Source organism: Archocentrus centrarchus, chromosome 24, assembly GCF_007364275.1.
Source record: "Archocentrus centrarchus isolate MPI-CPG fArcCen1 chromosome 24, fArcCen1, whole genome shotgun sequence".
Lineage (NCBI taxonomy): Eukaryota > Metazoa > Chordata > Actinopteri > Cichliformes > Cichlidae > Archocentrus > Archocentrus centrarchus.
Window position 1 is genome coordinate 18,046,720 of NC_044369.1, and position 17,441 is coordinate 18,064,160.

A 17,441-nucleotide genomic window follows, 5' to 3' on the forward strand; every position below is an offset into this window, starting at 1 on the left:
CATGGCTCTTTTCTGAACCCTCCTTGCCCTTCCACACACATACATGGAAAGCCAGAGAGAGGGAGCCTGTACAGAACAGAGCACTCATCAATGATTGCTGTAACAGTATTTTTTTGGATAGTTATTTTAGAACATTTGATGACACCTTGTATCATTCTACCTTCATGCTATGAATATTTTACAAGTTACAGGCCCTCAAAGAAATTTTCTACTTTTTAACTTTGGGTTATTTTTTTCCCAGCATTTTTTGAGCCTTTAGAGCTTCAAAAGATTTGCTCAGGAACTTCTCAGGGCTGGAAAACACTTTTAACCTCTGAAAAACTGCAATCACATCAATTTTCCACCTACTCCACCCATTTTGGGTAAATATTTTAATGTCACCATGTGGCATAGGTGACTGGTCACATGAAAACTCAAATTGTTACCTATATTTTATTGCCAGGCTCATCTTCTAGCCGTGACTCCTTCTGTGCCAATATTTCCTTGTTATACAGTAATGTTTTATATGTTTTAACATTAAATGAAGCCATGCTCTATATTTCGGTTTAGATAAATCACAATGATCAAACAACTTTTGAGTATGAGCCAGCTCGAAGATGCTGAAACAAACACAAATGTCGCACCAGCTGGATGTTCCCCTCTTAAGTTTAGTAAAGTGAGTAAAAGTGACACGGCAGCTTATGCAAAAAGAAAACGGTTACAAGCTGAAACAGCAAGGAAGGTAAACAGGCAACTGCAAAGAGAGCATCCACTAAAAATCTAATTTAGCATGGTGTTATTAAATATAGTAATATTATTGTACATTTTTTAAAAAATGCATGAATAAATCTGTTGATTCTCAGAGGGAAACATTTTCCAGATTTAACTGATATTAGTTATATAGAATGTCCCTATTCTTTTATGACAAAATGTTTCATAATGTAGTATTAAAAAGAAAATTTAGCAAGTATACTATACTGGTGACATTGTAGAAATGCTGCAATTCCCCTCTTTTGACTTATTAATTCATGTTTTACTGGAGAAAACAGATCGAAAAATATCCTTTTAAGTACATGACAGTCAGTCACCTTGATTTGCTTACAGCAAAACTCCTTAGTCACTACATGAAGAGGTAAATGTGAGGACAGTCATATGGTAAAAAGAGAAATTACACGAGTTCCCCAAAGCAGAGACAGACAAGCACACCCATGCCTGCAAAACACACCTTATGATACCAACACCCAAAACCACTGTAGTTATTTCAAGATGTCGGTGTTTGAAAGGAGGGAAAGCAACCATTTTAATTAAGAACTTTGCAGAGTCAGAAATATTTTAGGATCAGTTATGATTCTTTTAAATGGTTGAGCCATGTTTGCAGCTAACCAATATTAAGAAGACTTGGAAGAATATGATGATACTATTTTAGATTTGAGAAACTGATAAACAGTAATTGATTTTTCAGAAATTAGATAAATATGAATGTTCCATAATAAATACACATTTTTTTTATTTCATCCTTATCACTTACCATTCTATTTATTATTCACCTCATAAATTACAGATACATGAAATCTGTCACTTTTCTGAGTCTCTGATTACTGAACTCTACATACATGTAGCTTTCAAACTTATTATTTATTTCTACCTTTATCCCCCCCCCCATTCATCTGTACCCTGTTCTTGCGAGGTCTGATTTTGTATTTTTGCAACACTGAAATTTCATCAAACACGTCCGTTTCAATCATTCGTAAACTGTGAATGTTCTGATATTACACAGCAGCACGCTGACGTCGAGCGATATCTCTTATACCTGCGCAGCTCCTGTGATCATGTTGGGGATGAAGTCTTTGTGTCCTGGTGCATCCATCAGTGTCACCACTTTAGAGTTTGTCTCAAACTTAGTCATGCCCACGTCCATTGTAACACCTCTGGAGCACACACACAAAAAAACCACAACAATTTTTTAACCATTTGATACACTTGAATATAAGGCAGAAAATTCTGGATACAATCCTGTTAACAGTGTGCAGAGCAGCTGGAAGGCCTTAAAAGGGACTACTGATTTAAATTCCTGCTCATTTCCTGTATAATTGCACGTCTGCTAGTGGGCGAGGCTCGTAAGCATTACGCATTTGCTTCAGAACTTCGTGATAAGTTGGATTCCCACCCAAGTCACTTTCTGTTTCTGCCGTATTTTGCTTCCTTTTCACGCTAATGATAACAACAGAGTGCAAGCGGGGACAGATTTTTAACAATGTATTTTTTCATGATAAATGTCATTTATCAGAAAATATATGTAGGAAAAATATTGTTCTTGTAATAAATAAGCCCTTTCCCCCAGATCCCATCCAGAGCAGGACTGACCCACTGCACCAGTAAAGTTACACCAGTAACTCAACATTACATTATGTAATAAAAATATACAATTAAAAAAACAATACATGCACAGTCTCTCTGCAATTATTAGTTTGCTGTTATTATGTAATAACTGCATGTATCTTTCACTTTATGTGCACTTTCATGGTCAAAAAATACCTGTCTCTCTCCTCGCCCGTTTCATCCAGAACCCAAGCATAAGCGAAGGAGGCTTTTCCTGCCTTTTTCGACTCCTGCTCATACTTATGCATGGTGCGCTTGTTGACATTGCCAAGCAGATATAACAGGTGGCCCATCAGCGTGCTCTTACCCGCATCCACATGACCTGTAGAAAAAGAACTAATACTGTAAAGATGCCACTGAGTTAAGGAAGAAAGTCATTCAAACAGAAAATGGGCTCTAAGGGTGGGGGAGTGTTAAGGAGGAATGGAGGGAGTGATAGACAGATAATGAAAAGAGGAAGAATGTGCTAAGAATGATAAGACAGCTGGGAGGAGAAAATGATAAAACAGCAGAAGGAAGCCACAGATGGGAGGAGGAAACAAGCAGAATTGCACAAGGCGAGATGGGGGGGGGTAGAAAGAAATGGGAAGAAGGATTGGGTGGTGGTGATGGTGTTTGGGGGTTAAGAGAGAGGAGTAAGAGCACAGTGGTAAAACGAAAGGTTTCATAGGCTGTGGGAAACTAGAGTCATCTGCACTTCTGAAACTACCAAGTCACTTTTTCTGCTGTAACTGAGAATGAGAAAATGTGATTGAGCAACTTGGCTGGTCTGAAGCTCAACTCATTTACTACCATTCAACGGTGACATAGGCACAACCAAACAAGACGACAGCTTCAATATGATTAGCTCCCCAACTGTAAATTGTAATATCAGACACTGAATACCAGTTTTAGAATATCGGGGGAAAACCAGGTCTGCAACAAATGCCTGATTAAAAAAAATGGAACTCCCACTTCTTAACATATTATTGTGTACATTCCTAAATTTTGAAGCATTGTGACTGCTGATCTTTATCCACTTTAACTTCTAAGCTGTTTTCATGCATTCAAAAATGGTGCTGTTGCTCAATAAACCAAGCAATACTTGCACTAAGCGTACAGGTTCTTTAACCTGTTAAACTCTAAGTGTCCAATTGAGTAGTTTTGTGTATTTTCAGCCTACCTATAACTACCAAATTTAACAGAGGTTTGCCCCCTTGTCTCTTCTCCAGCTCAGCCTTGATATTGATAGCCTGCCGTGCCTTCCCAGTTGAACGAGCCGGCGTAGGAACTGTGATGTGCTCGTCCCCGTTGGACCCTTTAGATGGGGTCTCGGGGCGTTTGGAGGCAGCTTCTGTAGCAGTCACAACTACACCGTTCTCCCCTGTGCTGAGGAGAGAGATTGAAATTTGATTATCATTCTTTGCAACACAGGTTTCATTTTAAATAAAACCACAATTTTGCTAGAGACTAAATGGTTTTGGTTTATATATATATATATATATATATATATATATATATATATACACACACACACAAACACATACATACATACATACATACAGTGGGTACGGAAAGTATTCAGACCACTTTAAATTTTTCACTTTGTTTCATTGCAGCCAAAAAAGTTCATTTTATTTCTCATTAATGTACACTCAGCATTCCCCCCCAAAAAAAACAACAAAAATGTAGAAATGTTTGCAAATTTCTTTTAAAAAAATTATTAAAAAAGAAAAACTGAAATATCACGTTCATAAGCATTCAGACCCTTTGCTGTGACACTCATATTTAACTCACATGCTGTCCATTTCTTCTGATCCTCCTTGAGATGGTTCTACTCCTTCATTGGAGTCCAGCTGTGTTTAATTAAACTGATTGGACTTGATTAGGAAAGGCACACACCTGTCTATATAAGACCTCACAGCTGACAGTGCATGTCAGAGCAAATGAGAATCATGAGGTCGAAGGAACTGCACAAGGAGCTCAGAGACAGAATTGTGGCACAGATCTGGCCGAGGTTACAAAAGAATTTCTGCAGCACTCAAGGTTCCTAAGAGCACAGTGGCCTCCATAATCCTTAAATGGAAGAAGTTTGGGACGACCAGAACTCTTCCTAGGCCTGGCCGTCCAGCCAAACTGAGCAATCGTGGGAGAAGAGCCTTGGTGAGAGAGAAGAAGAACCCAAAGATCACTGTGTCTGAGCTCCAGAGATGCAGTAGGGAGATGGGAGAAAGTTCCACAAAGTCAACTATCACTGCAGCCCTCCACCAGTCGGGGCTTTATGGCAGAGTGGCCCGACGGAAGCCTCTCCTCAGTGCAGACATATGAAAACCCGCACAGAGTTTGCCAAAAAACACATGAAGGACTCCCAGACTATGAGAAATAAGATTCTCTGGTCTGATGAGATGAAGATTGAACTTTGTGGCATTAATTCTAAGTGGTATGTGTGGAGCACACCAGGCACTGCTCATCACCTACCCAATACAATCCCAACAGTGAAACATGGTGGTGGCAGCATCATGCTATGGGGGTGTTTTTCAGCTGCAGGGACAGGACAACTGGTTGCAATTGAAGGAAAGATGAATGCGGCCAAGTACAGAGATATAGTGTAAGAAAACCTCTTCCAGAGTGCTCAGGACCTCAGACTGGGAAAAAGGTTCACCTTCCAACAAGACAAAGACCCTAAGCACACAGCTAAAATAACAAAGGAGTGGCTTCAGAATAACACTGTGACCATTCTCGACTGGCCCAGCCAGAGCCATGACCTAAACCCAACTGAGCATTTCTGGAGAGACCTGAAAATGGCTGTCCAAAAATATTCACCATCCAACCTGACGGAACTGGAGAGGATCCCAAATCCAGGTGTGAAAAACCTGTTGCATCATTCCCAAGAAGACTCGTGGCTGTACTAGCTCAAAAGGGTGCTTCTACTCAATACTGAGCGAAGGGTCTGAATACTTATGACCATGTGATATTTCAATTTTTCTTTTTTTAATAAATTTGCAAAAATTTCTACATTTCTGTTTTTTTCTGTCAAGATGGGGTGCTGAGTGTACATCAATGAGAAATAAAATGAACTTTTTTGATTTTAGCAAATGGCTGCAATGAAACAAAGAGCGAAAAATTTCAAGGGGTCTGAATACTTTTTGTACCCACAGTGTGTATGTATGTATGTGTGTATGTATGTATGTGTGTATGTATGTATGTATGTATGTATGTATGTATGTATGTATATATATATATATATATATATGTATATATATATATATAAAATCACAGTTAGATAACTTCTTTAAAGAGAACAATCTGAACAGATACCTGGGAACATCAAAGCCCATGGTCTGCTTCTTGCCAGAGACGGTCATGCGGGCCACTTTGGGTAACACTTCAGAGTCCAGTTTATTGTGAGATGCGTCTCTGCTTTTAACTAAGAGAGTAAGAAACACAAGAAAGCAAACAAAGGCCTTCATGACTCACACTTTCTTCATGAGGAGATTAACAGTACTTTCTCCAAGAAGATAAGCCAGAAAAGGTTTTTCCACTGTGGTCGCTTACATCTAGGTTCTTCTGGCCATGCTCTAAGATCACAGTTACTGTATAAAGATCAGCTAAATGAAAACACATTTAGATCCACTCTTTCAACATTCAGTTCATAGCTTTCAGTAAATGGAGCAGGTTATGTCTAACCATACCAAGAAATAACCTAAATATTTAGTTTGTTATTAAGTAGATAATGTTTTACAAGACTCTAAACAAAAAGATATCTGATTAAACCATGTACACTCCACTGCTGTCCATCAGATTCCAGTAATGACTATTTTACTGGTTATAGTGGCACACTGGCATATTCTTGTGAGCAGTAAGAGTGCAGATTGCAATAAGTTGCACTCTGAGCCTCGTATCTATCTGATTGCTACTTCATATTATGCAGCAGTGAGACTTGCTGAGGTCATTGCTTTGTCATCCCAGTCCCGAATGGCCACCGGTCCCAGTCATATCAACCAGTTTCTGATTCATTCAGACTGGGCTGCACAGCCAAGCCTTCTGCACATTTCATGTGTCTGTGTGCGGCACTGACATCCTGGTTCAGAAAGGGTTAATTTCAGAAGTGGCCGTTGCCTCCCGTCTCCACGTAAATAGATCAGTGTGACACAGCGTTTCGCAGAATGAATCTTTTGAAAAGGTGTCACCTCAGCAAGTGCAGGACTGAAAGTGAATGCATCTATTATCACACACGCACACAACTGATTAAAAAAACGTCCATATATGCACAACAGAACGGCTGAATAGCTACAATGTGGAAAAAGTAATACCTGTAATTAAATGCAGTTTTCATTTTATGTTCCTTCATATTTCCTTACACTTCCTTTTATGTTTCTGGTCTGTGTCAAAATAGGACAAACTCCCACACAGTGCCCTCATTGAATTTCATGCATTTGTCATCCAAAATGTGCTGGAGCTTTAAAGCAATGAATATGTCTTCATCCTGTAGCTTTTGTTAAGTAAGAATTTTATGAAAATAATACAACTCTGTTAATGTTTATGTGTTTTATTCATCATAAAAAAATACCCTGAGGGAAAATGAGAGGAAAGAGGTGTGATTCAACAGAATATTAATGGACTTTCTCTAACCAAACACTCTCTGAATGACTTGCTCTGCATTAGAGAAAAAGTCCCTTTCACTCAAACACTGCTGCACAAGTCAGCTCATAACACTTTGGTGAGGCCTTTTTTAAGGTAATGACATTTGCATACTGTTCATTCCCACACACTTATCCATATCTGCTTAAATGTGGAAAAAGGGGACAACCAAAGCAGAGCTTGCTACAACTGACAGAAACTGCAAACCATGCTTAAGACACAACAGATAAATCTAATCTACAAAAAAAAAAAAAAAGAAGCTTCAAAAAACTCACATCTATTAAATTACAGCAATTAACTAAAAACACCACTGTCACTGAAATCTACTGTTTCAATTTCATCTGACCGGCAGTAAGCAGCAACATGAGATGGAAAAAAGTACTCTCTGGGGAATTTTGGCTCATCGTGCAGCTGGGGGCTTTTCTTGTCCTTGTTCAGTGACATAGAGGTTTCTACCACCTGTGTCAACAGGACATCAGACCACTTGAACTTCACTTACACTCTGTTTCTAAAGGAGTTGGGAGCCTCTGTAAATAAAAACAGAATGCAGTCATTTGCAAATCATTTAAAAGCTACATCTACTTGAACTCAGTACAAAGACGAGATATCAAAAGGTCAAATTGATAAATGTTATTGCCTTAAAAAAAAATAGATGCTAACAACATATCTCTGTACCCAAGGGCAAGGCCCTAAACCTTTAGTGAACAGCTGTGATCTTCGAGTAATAAAGGTCTTGGCATGGTTGCGCACAGATGCTATGCAAATCTTTGCCGACCCACCCCATGTTATTACTGCCAAAAGGAGGGACAGTCAAAAATACACAAAACTCCCAGTAACGTGGGCAACATAAATTTATGAAAACCAAGAGTGAATGACTAAACTTTGGGCCTTCAGACAGCATTACATTAAAAAAATAAAAAGAATTTTAAAAAGCAGATACAATTATATACTTCATATCACTGCATGTCCACAGGAACACTTCAGACAACCAATGACTGAACACAGTCTGTGGCTGCATCTACAAATGCAAATGAAAAGTCTCCCATGCAAGGAAAAAAAAGCCCAACATCCATAATGGTCTAGACGGGGTGGACTAGTGCCTAAGGGTTACTAGCAGAGCTGTGAAGCCCCATCAATGCTGAACAATATATACACAGGTTTTTCGACCAAGATCAATTTCCTATGGCAATTACATTTGATATTTTGCCATTTTACTTATTCCAATTCAATATGTGGTTTAAATTACTTTTACATAAGAGTCACAACAACATCAGCTTCAAAATATGGCTTCATTGGAGCAAGCATGAGAAATCAACTGGGAAAAGCTGATTAATTTACCAATACACATTCTAACAAAATACAACATAAACCCCAAAGTAAGCGAGGACTTACAAAAAAGGACTTACAAAAAAAAAAAAAAACAGACACTGTTCTGCAGAACTCCTCCAATGTCAGCCCCATTTTAACTGTGCATGCTGCTTTGTCAAAACACCGTAACACTTTTGCAAACAAGTTGGTAACATGAGAAAAATAATTCAGAGCGATATAGCTCCGAGGCTCAGAACAGGATCTCTATCCTGGTAAGTAAACATATGGCATCCTTCTATCCAGGATTTCTTGATTATAGGGGACCCTTACAGTGACTCAATGAGTGAGTGAGTCATCTTACTTCATGACAAAATAAAGGGAGTTCACCCAGGATATGCAAATCAACCTGCCCTCCCCTGTCCAAACACACAAATGCAGTGCAGACAAAAGAAAGGTGAAGAGTGGGGGGTGACAAGGAGTGTGCCAACCACTTGAGGCCGCTACAGGCTATGAAAGATATAAATTATGTTCACCATATTTCAAAATATCTGAGGGGGAAAAAGGGGGGAGGACTAGGGGAATATTTGAAGTGAGTCACATATGACTTCAGAATGTAACAAAAATATCATCTGAAAAAGAAAACCCGTGTGCCACAAAGTACAATGCTGAAAGTTCAATTAAAGTTTCAATCTATACTGAATGAGATGTTTTCAACCATAAAGGATGAAACAAAATCCACAGATTGTTTTTATACAGAAGAGCAAATCAGCCTATTTTCTGCTCTAAACTTGGGGATCTACTATCAATGAGACAATCTGGGAGTTAAACTTCATTCATGTTTGAGAAACTGATGGAGACGTGAATGAAAATGAGACTGCTGGTGGAGGCAAAGGCTACGAGTAGGATCTGACCCCTTTCAGAATGAGTCACACAGACCCACAGTGTCAGTACCACAAGTCAAGATTTCATAAAATATATCTCAGCATCCTCTACTTCCACCTACTCAGCACAGAGTTAACATTTGGTCACAGAAGCTACCTGAAATTCTCACTTAATGTGTTTTTTATAGTTCAAAACAGAGCTACAATGAGACTAATCTATCTGACCTTCAGCACAATGACCTATAACATTAATCCACACTGTGGTTTACACTATTCTCTTAAAAAAATAATGTCAACCTATTTTAAGTGATGTTCTGTTCTGTGGTTTCTTGTTTGAGGAATCTGGTAGTGATGTTTTCAATGACTGACATGAGTGCATATCTGCCCCTTCTAAAGAGGTAAGAATGGCAAAAGACTTCAATGGAAAAACAAACAAGAGCTCTTTATGCCAACTTTAACACCACCACACACTAAGCATGGTGATGATACCAAGGTTTATTTTCAGCGATTTGAAAGGACACATTGTACTGTGGTTGGACTCAAGTATACAAACACTCAGGGCTTAATGTATGGCCTTTTATTTTCCTCCTGTTAAAATCTAATCTTGAGCCATAATTACAGTCATCTATTACAGTAACTAAGCAAACTGCTCATGCCTACAGGATCTTCAGTGTATGTGTATAGAGTGCTAAAATTGTTACCCTGCCACTGTAGGGTTCAATGGAGAACATCTGGTTTATTCTCCTGGCTTCTAACTCTCTGGTATACTCTCTGGTTTCTAAGGTCTCAGGTATGGACAGCATGTTGTACTTCTTAGTCACCCCTTTCTTCATATACACCCCCTTCTGCAGCTCTGATAGCTGGCTAACTTCCCTCCATGCTGTCTTGATCTCAGCCTCTAGCTCTCTTTTCCATGGAGGGGACTGCGCCATGTGACTGCATCTTATAGTCAAGCATCTCAAGGATCATCATTGCCATGGTATAGATCAACTGATTGGTTTCAGTAATAGTTGAAGTAGGGATTGTCCATAGTGCTGCAATTGCATCTTCTAGTAGACTTTCAGATAGTAGTCCACGTAGTTTTGGTAATCAGACCTGTCGACCTGGCTCCCCCTTGCCGTAACATTTGTTGTACCTCATCAATCTCTAGTTGCCATAGCAGTTACTTCTTGCAGATGTTGGAACACTGAGCTACTAGTTGTTTCGATGTCTGTCTGGATGTTGAATGTCAGAGTCCACAGGTCCCACATCCTCTTCATGTAATGCTTGTGTAAGGGGTTAGGGATTTTTTAAATCATTAATTTGCATTTTACTACACGAAATAAGTATTTGATACAACAGAAAAACAGAACTTAATATTTGATACAGGAACCTTTGTTTGCAATTAGAGGTCAGACATTTCCTGTAGTTCTTGACCAAGTTTTCACACACTGCAGCAGCATTTGCTGGCGTGAGCAGGGAGAAATTGCGTGCCCTGCAGGATTTTAATCAATGACGGCATAGTTTGTTACTAATGGTCATCTTTGAGACTGTGGTCCCAGCTCTCTTCAGGTAATTGACCACGTCCCTCTGTGTAGTTCTGGGCTGATTCCTGACCTTACTCAGAATCATCCTTACCCCACGAGGTGAGATCTTGCACAGAGCCCCAGACCGAGGAAGACTGAATGTCATCTTGTGTTTCTTCCATTCTGTAATAATTGCGGCAGCAGTTGTTGTCTTCTCACCAAGCTGCTTGCCTATTGTCCTGTAGCCCATCCCAGCCTTGTGCAGGTCTATAGTTTTGTCCCTGGTGTCCTTATACAACTCTTTGGTCTTGGGCATGGTGGAGAGGTTGGAGTGTGATTGAGTGTGTGGACAGGTGTATTTTATACAGGTAACAAGTTCAAACAGGTGCAATTAATACAGGTAATTAGTGCAGAATAGGAGGGCTTCTTAAAGAAAAACTAACAGGTCTGTGAGAGCCAGATTTCTTGTCAGTTGGTAGATGATCAAATACTTATTTCATGCAATAAAATGCAAACTGATTATTTAAAAATCATATGTGATTTCATGCATTTTTTTTTTAAGATTCTGTCTCCCATAGTTGAAGCATACCTACATAAAAATTACAGACCTTTCTTTTCTTTGCAAGTAGGAAATCTTGCAAAATCGGTAGTGTATCAAATACTTATTTTCCCCACTGTATATCTCTCGCTCATAGTCCAAGGTAGGTTTGGATAGGTCTAGCTTGGGGACCCTTAATGGATGCATGGTTTCTCTCACACACACACACACTTATATTTTTTCCCCAGCCAACAGTCAACTCATCATTGCAATTGCAGATTGTACTGAATTACTGCTATTGATGTGCTTTTTGACACAAAATTCTTTGCCTTGATGTGCTCCAAACAAAAACTGCAAGTTGGAGAAACATTAGAATCATATGATAACTAATTTGACTCATTTCATGGACAGCTGTTGAGTTGTGGTAGACTAGTCAACAAGGTGCTCGAAATACTTGACAGCATCACACAGTTGCTGTAGATTTGTTGGCTGCACATCCATGACGTGAATCTCCCATTCTACCACATCCCAAAGATGCTCTATTGGATTGAAATCTGGTGACTATGAAGGCCATTTGAGTACACTGAACTCATTTTAATGTTCAAGAAACCAAAATGAGATGATTTGAACTCCATGACATGTTGCTATCCTGCTGAAAGCAGCCATCAGAAGATGGGTGCACTACAGTCATAAAGGGATGGGCATGGTCAGCAATAATACTCAGGTAGGCTGAGGTATTTAAATAATAATCAGTTGGTACTAAGAGGCTCTAAGTGTGTCCAAAGATCTCTCATGCAATTACACTACCACCATCAGCCTGAACATTTGTATAAGGCAGGGTAGATTAATATTTACACCAAATTCGAACCCTACTACCCGAATGTCACAGCAGCAATCGAGACTTAGATCAGGCAATGTTTTTCCAATCTCGTACTGTCCAAATTTGGTAAGCCTGTGTAAATTGTAGCCTCAGCTTTCTGTTCTTAGCTTAAAGAAGCATCTCCTCCTTTGTGGCCTGGTTGTACCTGATGATCTCCTTCTGCCTCCAGTGGTGAAACATGTCTGTTGCATCCACCTTCAGCGGGATGAGTTTTCTTGCATATTTTGCAAAGAACTGTTCTTTGTTGGAGGTTATTGAAGTAGCTCCCTCGTCATCGCAGGTTGGCATGGTTCTCAGACACGTCTGGGATTGTCTCACTGTTGTGCACACCTGGGACCGTAAACATGTAGCATTGCTATAGCAATGATATCGCAATATGGCATTTTTATATCATAAAAATTTATACCGGTATTATCGCAGACAACATGACATGGCACAGCCCTACTAGCTAGTATGCTGCCATCATGAGTGAAAGTGAGCTGTGGATGTCCGACTTGGAGAAATAAACTCTTGAACAACAGTTACTCTTACTAAAATGCAGGAAAAAGATTAAAAAAAATAATAAAAATCACCAGAGTCTCTGCATGTATAGTCAAAGACTTGAAAACAAGTAAAACAGCATGGCAAAAACTTGTGAACTAGCATAATACCAAAGCAAGATACAAATACAGCCTACAACCTATCCTTGTGCTAATCAAAGTACTAGGTTTGCAACCAAGGGCGTAACTTTGGGCCCAACATTGGGGGGGGTTAAGCTCGCTGCCAATTTATTTATTTATTTATTTATTAAATCACTTACTTTTCTAAAAGGATTCAGGAGATTTGGGGTTAACCGTATTAGAAATACATTGTCATGCTTTTACTGTGTATTTATTTAACTTTCTTTGTATTTACTCTGAACCTTGAACAATTAAGAAAAGGCTTACATTTTTCATGTAAGGTTCATGTTACGTGAACCTGTTTTGTTTTACTACCAATTTTGCAGCCCCTCATTCCACTTTTAAAGAAACTGTTTTAATTTGGCCTGCCAAATATAATAAATATAATATTTTACAGCAGTCTGTTCTCTGAGCACGTGAGAGTTTAATGCAATCTTTACTATTAAACACGTTCTGTAGACAAAAAGGTTTTAACTTGATGTGTTTAAAATATAATGAGTGTCCTGGACTTTTCTGGAGCTCTCATGTTCAGTCCTGTTATCAGTACTAATATTATTTATTAATAACTAAATACATAAAATGTTATTTGTGTATTCACTTGAGTAAAACTATATACTTGTTTAATGAGTTTAGTTTATTACATATTACAGGTACTGTACTGTGTCGCGTGTGCGCAAATAACCACTTTTATCTTCTTTTTCTTTTGACTCATTGTCAGATTAGGAGGAGCAGGTCTAACGGAGCTAAAATACCTGAACCGGTATTCATATTGTGTTTGATACACAGCAGCAGTTATTAAATCATCAGCTAACAATACATATACATTTACCTCATTTTGATTTTTCTGTTTTTTACAAGGGGGTGTTCTCGAGCAACAATGAAAAATTCTTGGTTGTCCGCTTTTCAGCGCTCTTTCCATTTTTTCGAACTACACCCACTCCCCAGCAGCCGCTTCCACAAGCACACGGTGAACGCAGCCGCTTGGTAGAGAAAGCGGGTTGGGTGATACCAAGTTTGTTTTTTGTTTTTTTGTTTGTTTTTTTTTTTTGTTTTGTTTTTTTTTTGTTTTGTTTTTTTTGGGGGGGGGGTTACATTACCAAATGATTAAACATGCTAGTATTTTACCCAAAATTAATAATGAATAATCCCCCCTGCAAATTAAACATTTGTTTGCAACATATATTAATACCAAAAACACCTATCGCAGTTGTTGAAGTCTGTGTCACAACAACATAAGTAGTTACAATTCTGGGATGAGCACATCAGAAAGGCAGTTGGTAAGAAGGTTAGGGCATCAATGATTACTCTGAATGTCCAGTTAGCTGCTACCCTGCGTTCTCCCAAGCAATTGGGTTGCTGGCCAGGATGTTGTTGTGATAGACCAAAATCATTCAGCTGCTTCCACAGAGAGGATTTCATCCTGTAGTTGGAAATAAGCCAACTTGACCATCTTGAAATGCAGCTGATGGCAGCAGTCTTTTCTGCTCTGGAGAACCACTGGGAGCTCAAAGAACATTTTAATCAGAACCTACAGCAGGTGAAGAACTGATTCATGTCCCACTCTGTCGAGCTTGATAACACTACAAAAGAAATTAAAACCGCAAGCGGTGATATCGGGCCCTCGCACTCCGCGCGCGTCGACCTGTGGCGCTCGTCGACCCGTGCCGCACTCGGAGGTTTTGTGATCGTGATGGGTCTCTAGAAAGTTGAATTCTTTTATAGGAAAAGGTATCTTTTGCTCTCGGCATAGACGCAATGGAATATTTGGGGGTGTGGTCACGGCTCCAGCATGCAAAATAGGGCATGGGTCTGATTGACTTTTTTGATGGGCTGTTTGTCTAGATGATGTGGAGCCAATTTGGTCTCACTGGGTGAAATGCCCTAGGAGGAGTTCATTCAAATAGCAGGCCTGAAAATGGCAAAAATTGACACTTTCAATTGAAGATGCTGGACTTCCTGTAGGGTTTGGAGTATGGCTCCAAGAGACTTTTTTGTATGTCTTAGGATGTTACATGAGTGTGCAAAATTTCAGAGCTGTAGATAAAATGTAACTCAGGGGCTAGCTAAAAAACATGGTATATTATGATATTTAAAGCTGCCAGTAGGGGGCGCTCTAACGTTTATGGACTTTATGCATATCAATGTGTTCAGGGCAGGAGGCTTATCAAATAGATGAGGATTTTGTAAGGAATGGTGAAAGATATTTCATGTATTTCAGAGCAAAACTAATTCTGTGGACGGTCATACAAATTTTCATTTGCTTCTGTAGGGGGCGCTATTGCGCCTACAGTCTCGAATCTGTAGTTATGGATTCAGCCTGGGTGTGTACATGAGTGATTAAATTTTCAGCCTGATCAGACAAAGCATGTGCGAACAAGTGCACAAACAATTTTGGTGGTGAGGGAGAAAAACAAATGCCAAATTTAATGGCCTGGTGTGACAAGGCCGTTTAATATTTTGTAAAGATTTCCACAATATTTAATGGGCTACTTGTGTAGATGATCTGGAGCCAATTTGGTGTCAGTGGGTGAAATGCCCTAGGACGAGTTCGTTCAAATAGCAGGCGTGGAAATCGCAAAAATTGACACCTTCAATTGAAGATGGCCGACTTCCTGTAGGGTTTGGGGTATGGGTCCAAGAGACTTTTTTGTACGTCTTAGTATGTTACATGAGCCTGTACATTTTCATACATGTAGATAAAACGTAGCTCCGGGGCTACTCAAAAAACATGCTATTTTAAGATATTCCGATCTGCCACTAGGCGGCGCTCTAACGTTTATGGACTTTATGCATATGAATGTGTTCAGGGCAGCATGCTTATCACACCACTGAAGTTTGAGCCAGATTGGGCAAGTTGGCTTTGAGTTACAGCCATTTTTGTGTTCATGGCGAATCATCGAACTTTGCCGTCCCATAAGGGTCACGCCCTTTTGTCAAAAAGTCACAGTTTTGAAAACACAGTAAGTCCAACTTCTTAAGGCTTTCCAGGTGAAATTTGAGATGGTTCTGCTAAACCACCTTGGAGCTGGACCTCCAAGTGTAAAATATGACATTTCCTGTTCCCACTAGGTGGCGCTGCGACTGATATTAAATATTGTCATATGTATGTGTTCAGGGGGGCACCCTCATCCTACTGGAGAAGTTTGATGCACATTGGATCATGTAGGTATGAATGAGAGGCAATCAAAATTTCATGGCGAATGATCAAAGTTCAAAGGGGCATAAGGACCCCTCCCCCTTGGCAAAAACTCACCATTTTCGAGATTTAGATTCCCCTGGGGGTGTAGGTTAGACAAACCAAATATGAAGATGATAACGTCTAAAACCTCTGAGGTATTAGAAAAAGTGTGAGGGCTGCAAATCGCCAAATTTGCATAATTAATTCAAAATGGCGGACTTCCTGTTGGGTTTAGGGCATGGCTCCAAGAGGATTTTTTGTGCGCCTGGACATGATATACATGTGTATGAAGTTTCATTCATGTACGTGAAACACAGCGGTGGGGCTCCAGTTTAGGGGGCGCTAGCGAGCCATTTGGGCGCGCCCTTGCCCGAGCCCATTAAAATACTTAAATTTTCACCAGGTGTGACGCATGTGCAAAGTTTCATGAGTTTTTGAATATGATAAAGCCCCCAAAAAGCCAATTCATTTGCCTGAATAATAATAATAAAAAAAAAAAAAAAAAAAAAAAAAAAAAAAAAAAAAAAAAAATAATAATAAACGAAGCAATTACAATAGGGCCTTCGCACAGTTCGTGCTCGGGCCCTAAAAAGGTGACTGCCATACAGGTACGCTCACAGACTGCAGTCAAAGAAGGTGGCAATTATTTGTCTCATATTACTTTACAAATACATTTTTTTGCACATAAGAAACTTATGAACTGTATCTTTCAATAACCTATTACGACAGCATGTAAGCCTCATTTTCTAGTGTGGGTGCACTTAAACATACATATGTACATGTGTGCGTATACACAGCCCACCAGCTGACACAAATAAAATCTAATACCTTACCACAGTCTGAACCCTGAGAAAAGTTTAAAATTGAGCTATAATTACTTTCTCACCTCCTATTTAAAAAAAAAAAAAAAAAAAAACTGCCAGAAAAAAAAAAATAAAGAGACTTATACATAACAGCTTCATGGGGTTAAATACTTTCCCCGACAAATGGTAGCATCGCAGTGTTCAAGCAAGCTATGAAGAATGAGGGAGTGGCATTTGTGTAAACACTGTAGTGAATCAAATAAACATGTCCACACCTCTACAAGAAGGTCCCTCATTGCTGTATCTTTCTAACCTGGTCATAATGTGTTTATAAATTCCAGGTAAAAACAACTGTTGCTACATCAGCCGACTAATCTGCATTATCTTCTTGGGCCTTCATGGCTTTAGAAACAGACAAAGGATTTTACTTCTGATACCTGCAATGACAAAACGGCTACTGAATCCCCCCAAAGGTCTCTTGTTCATAGGAAAAGTTCCTGCAGTGTAAAAACAGCTACTAGAAACCATAAACAGCTTTCGGGTAAAGTAGGAGAACTGCTCATCCAAGAAAGTTCAAATTCAACAATGCACTTGGCGACAATGATTGCGTATTAAATGGTGAACAGAGAGACATACAGAGATTCCTTGATTTATAAGTAAGATACAGTAGTTCTTTAACCCTTTAACAATCCTGGCAAATTGTTTTGGGCC

At 39.3% G+C, this 17,441-nt stretch overlaps 1 protein-coding gene across 1 annotated transcript in view; it reads right to left on the bottom strand.

Moving 5' to 3' along the window:
• Positions 1 to 17,441, bottom strand: part of hbs1l (HBS1-like translational GTPase) — a 31,551-nt gene that overhangs the window by 7,430 nt on the left and 6,680 nt on the right. Inside the window, exons 5-8 of the mRNA XM_030721747.1 lie at positions 5,656 to 5,764; positions 3,521 to 3,726; positions 2,515 to 2,680; positions 1,790 to 1,907 (exon numbers count right to left, since the gene is read on the bottom strand). Coding sequence (XP_030577607.1) covers positions 1,790 to 1,907; positions 2,515 to 2,680; positions 3,521 to 3,726; positions 5,656 to 5,764 — 599 coding nt within the window. The remainder of the gene's footprint in view (positions 1 to 1,789; positions 1,908 to 2,514; positions 2,681 to 3,520; positions 3,727 to 5,655; positions 5,765 to 17,441) is intronic.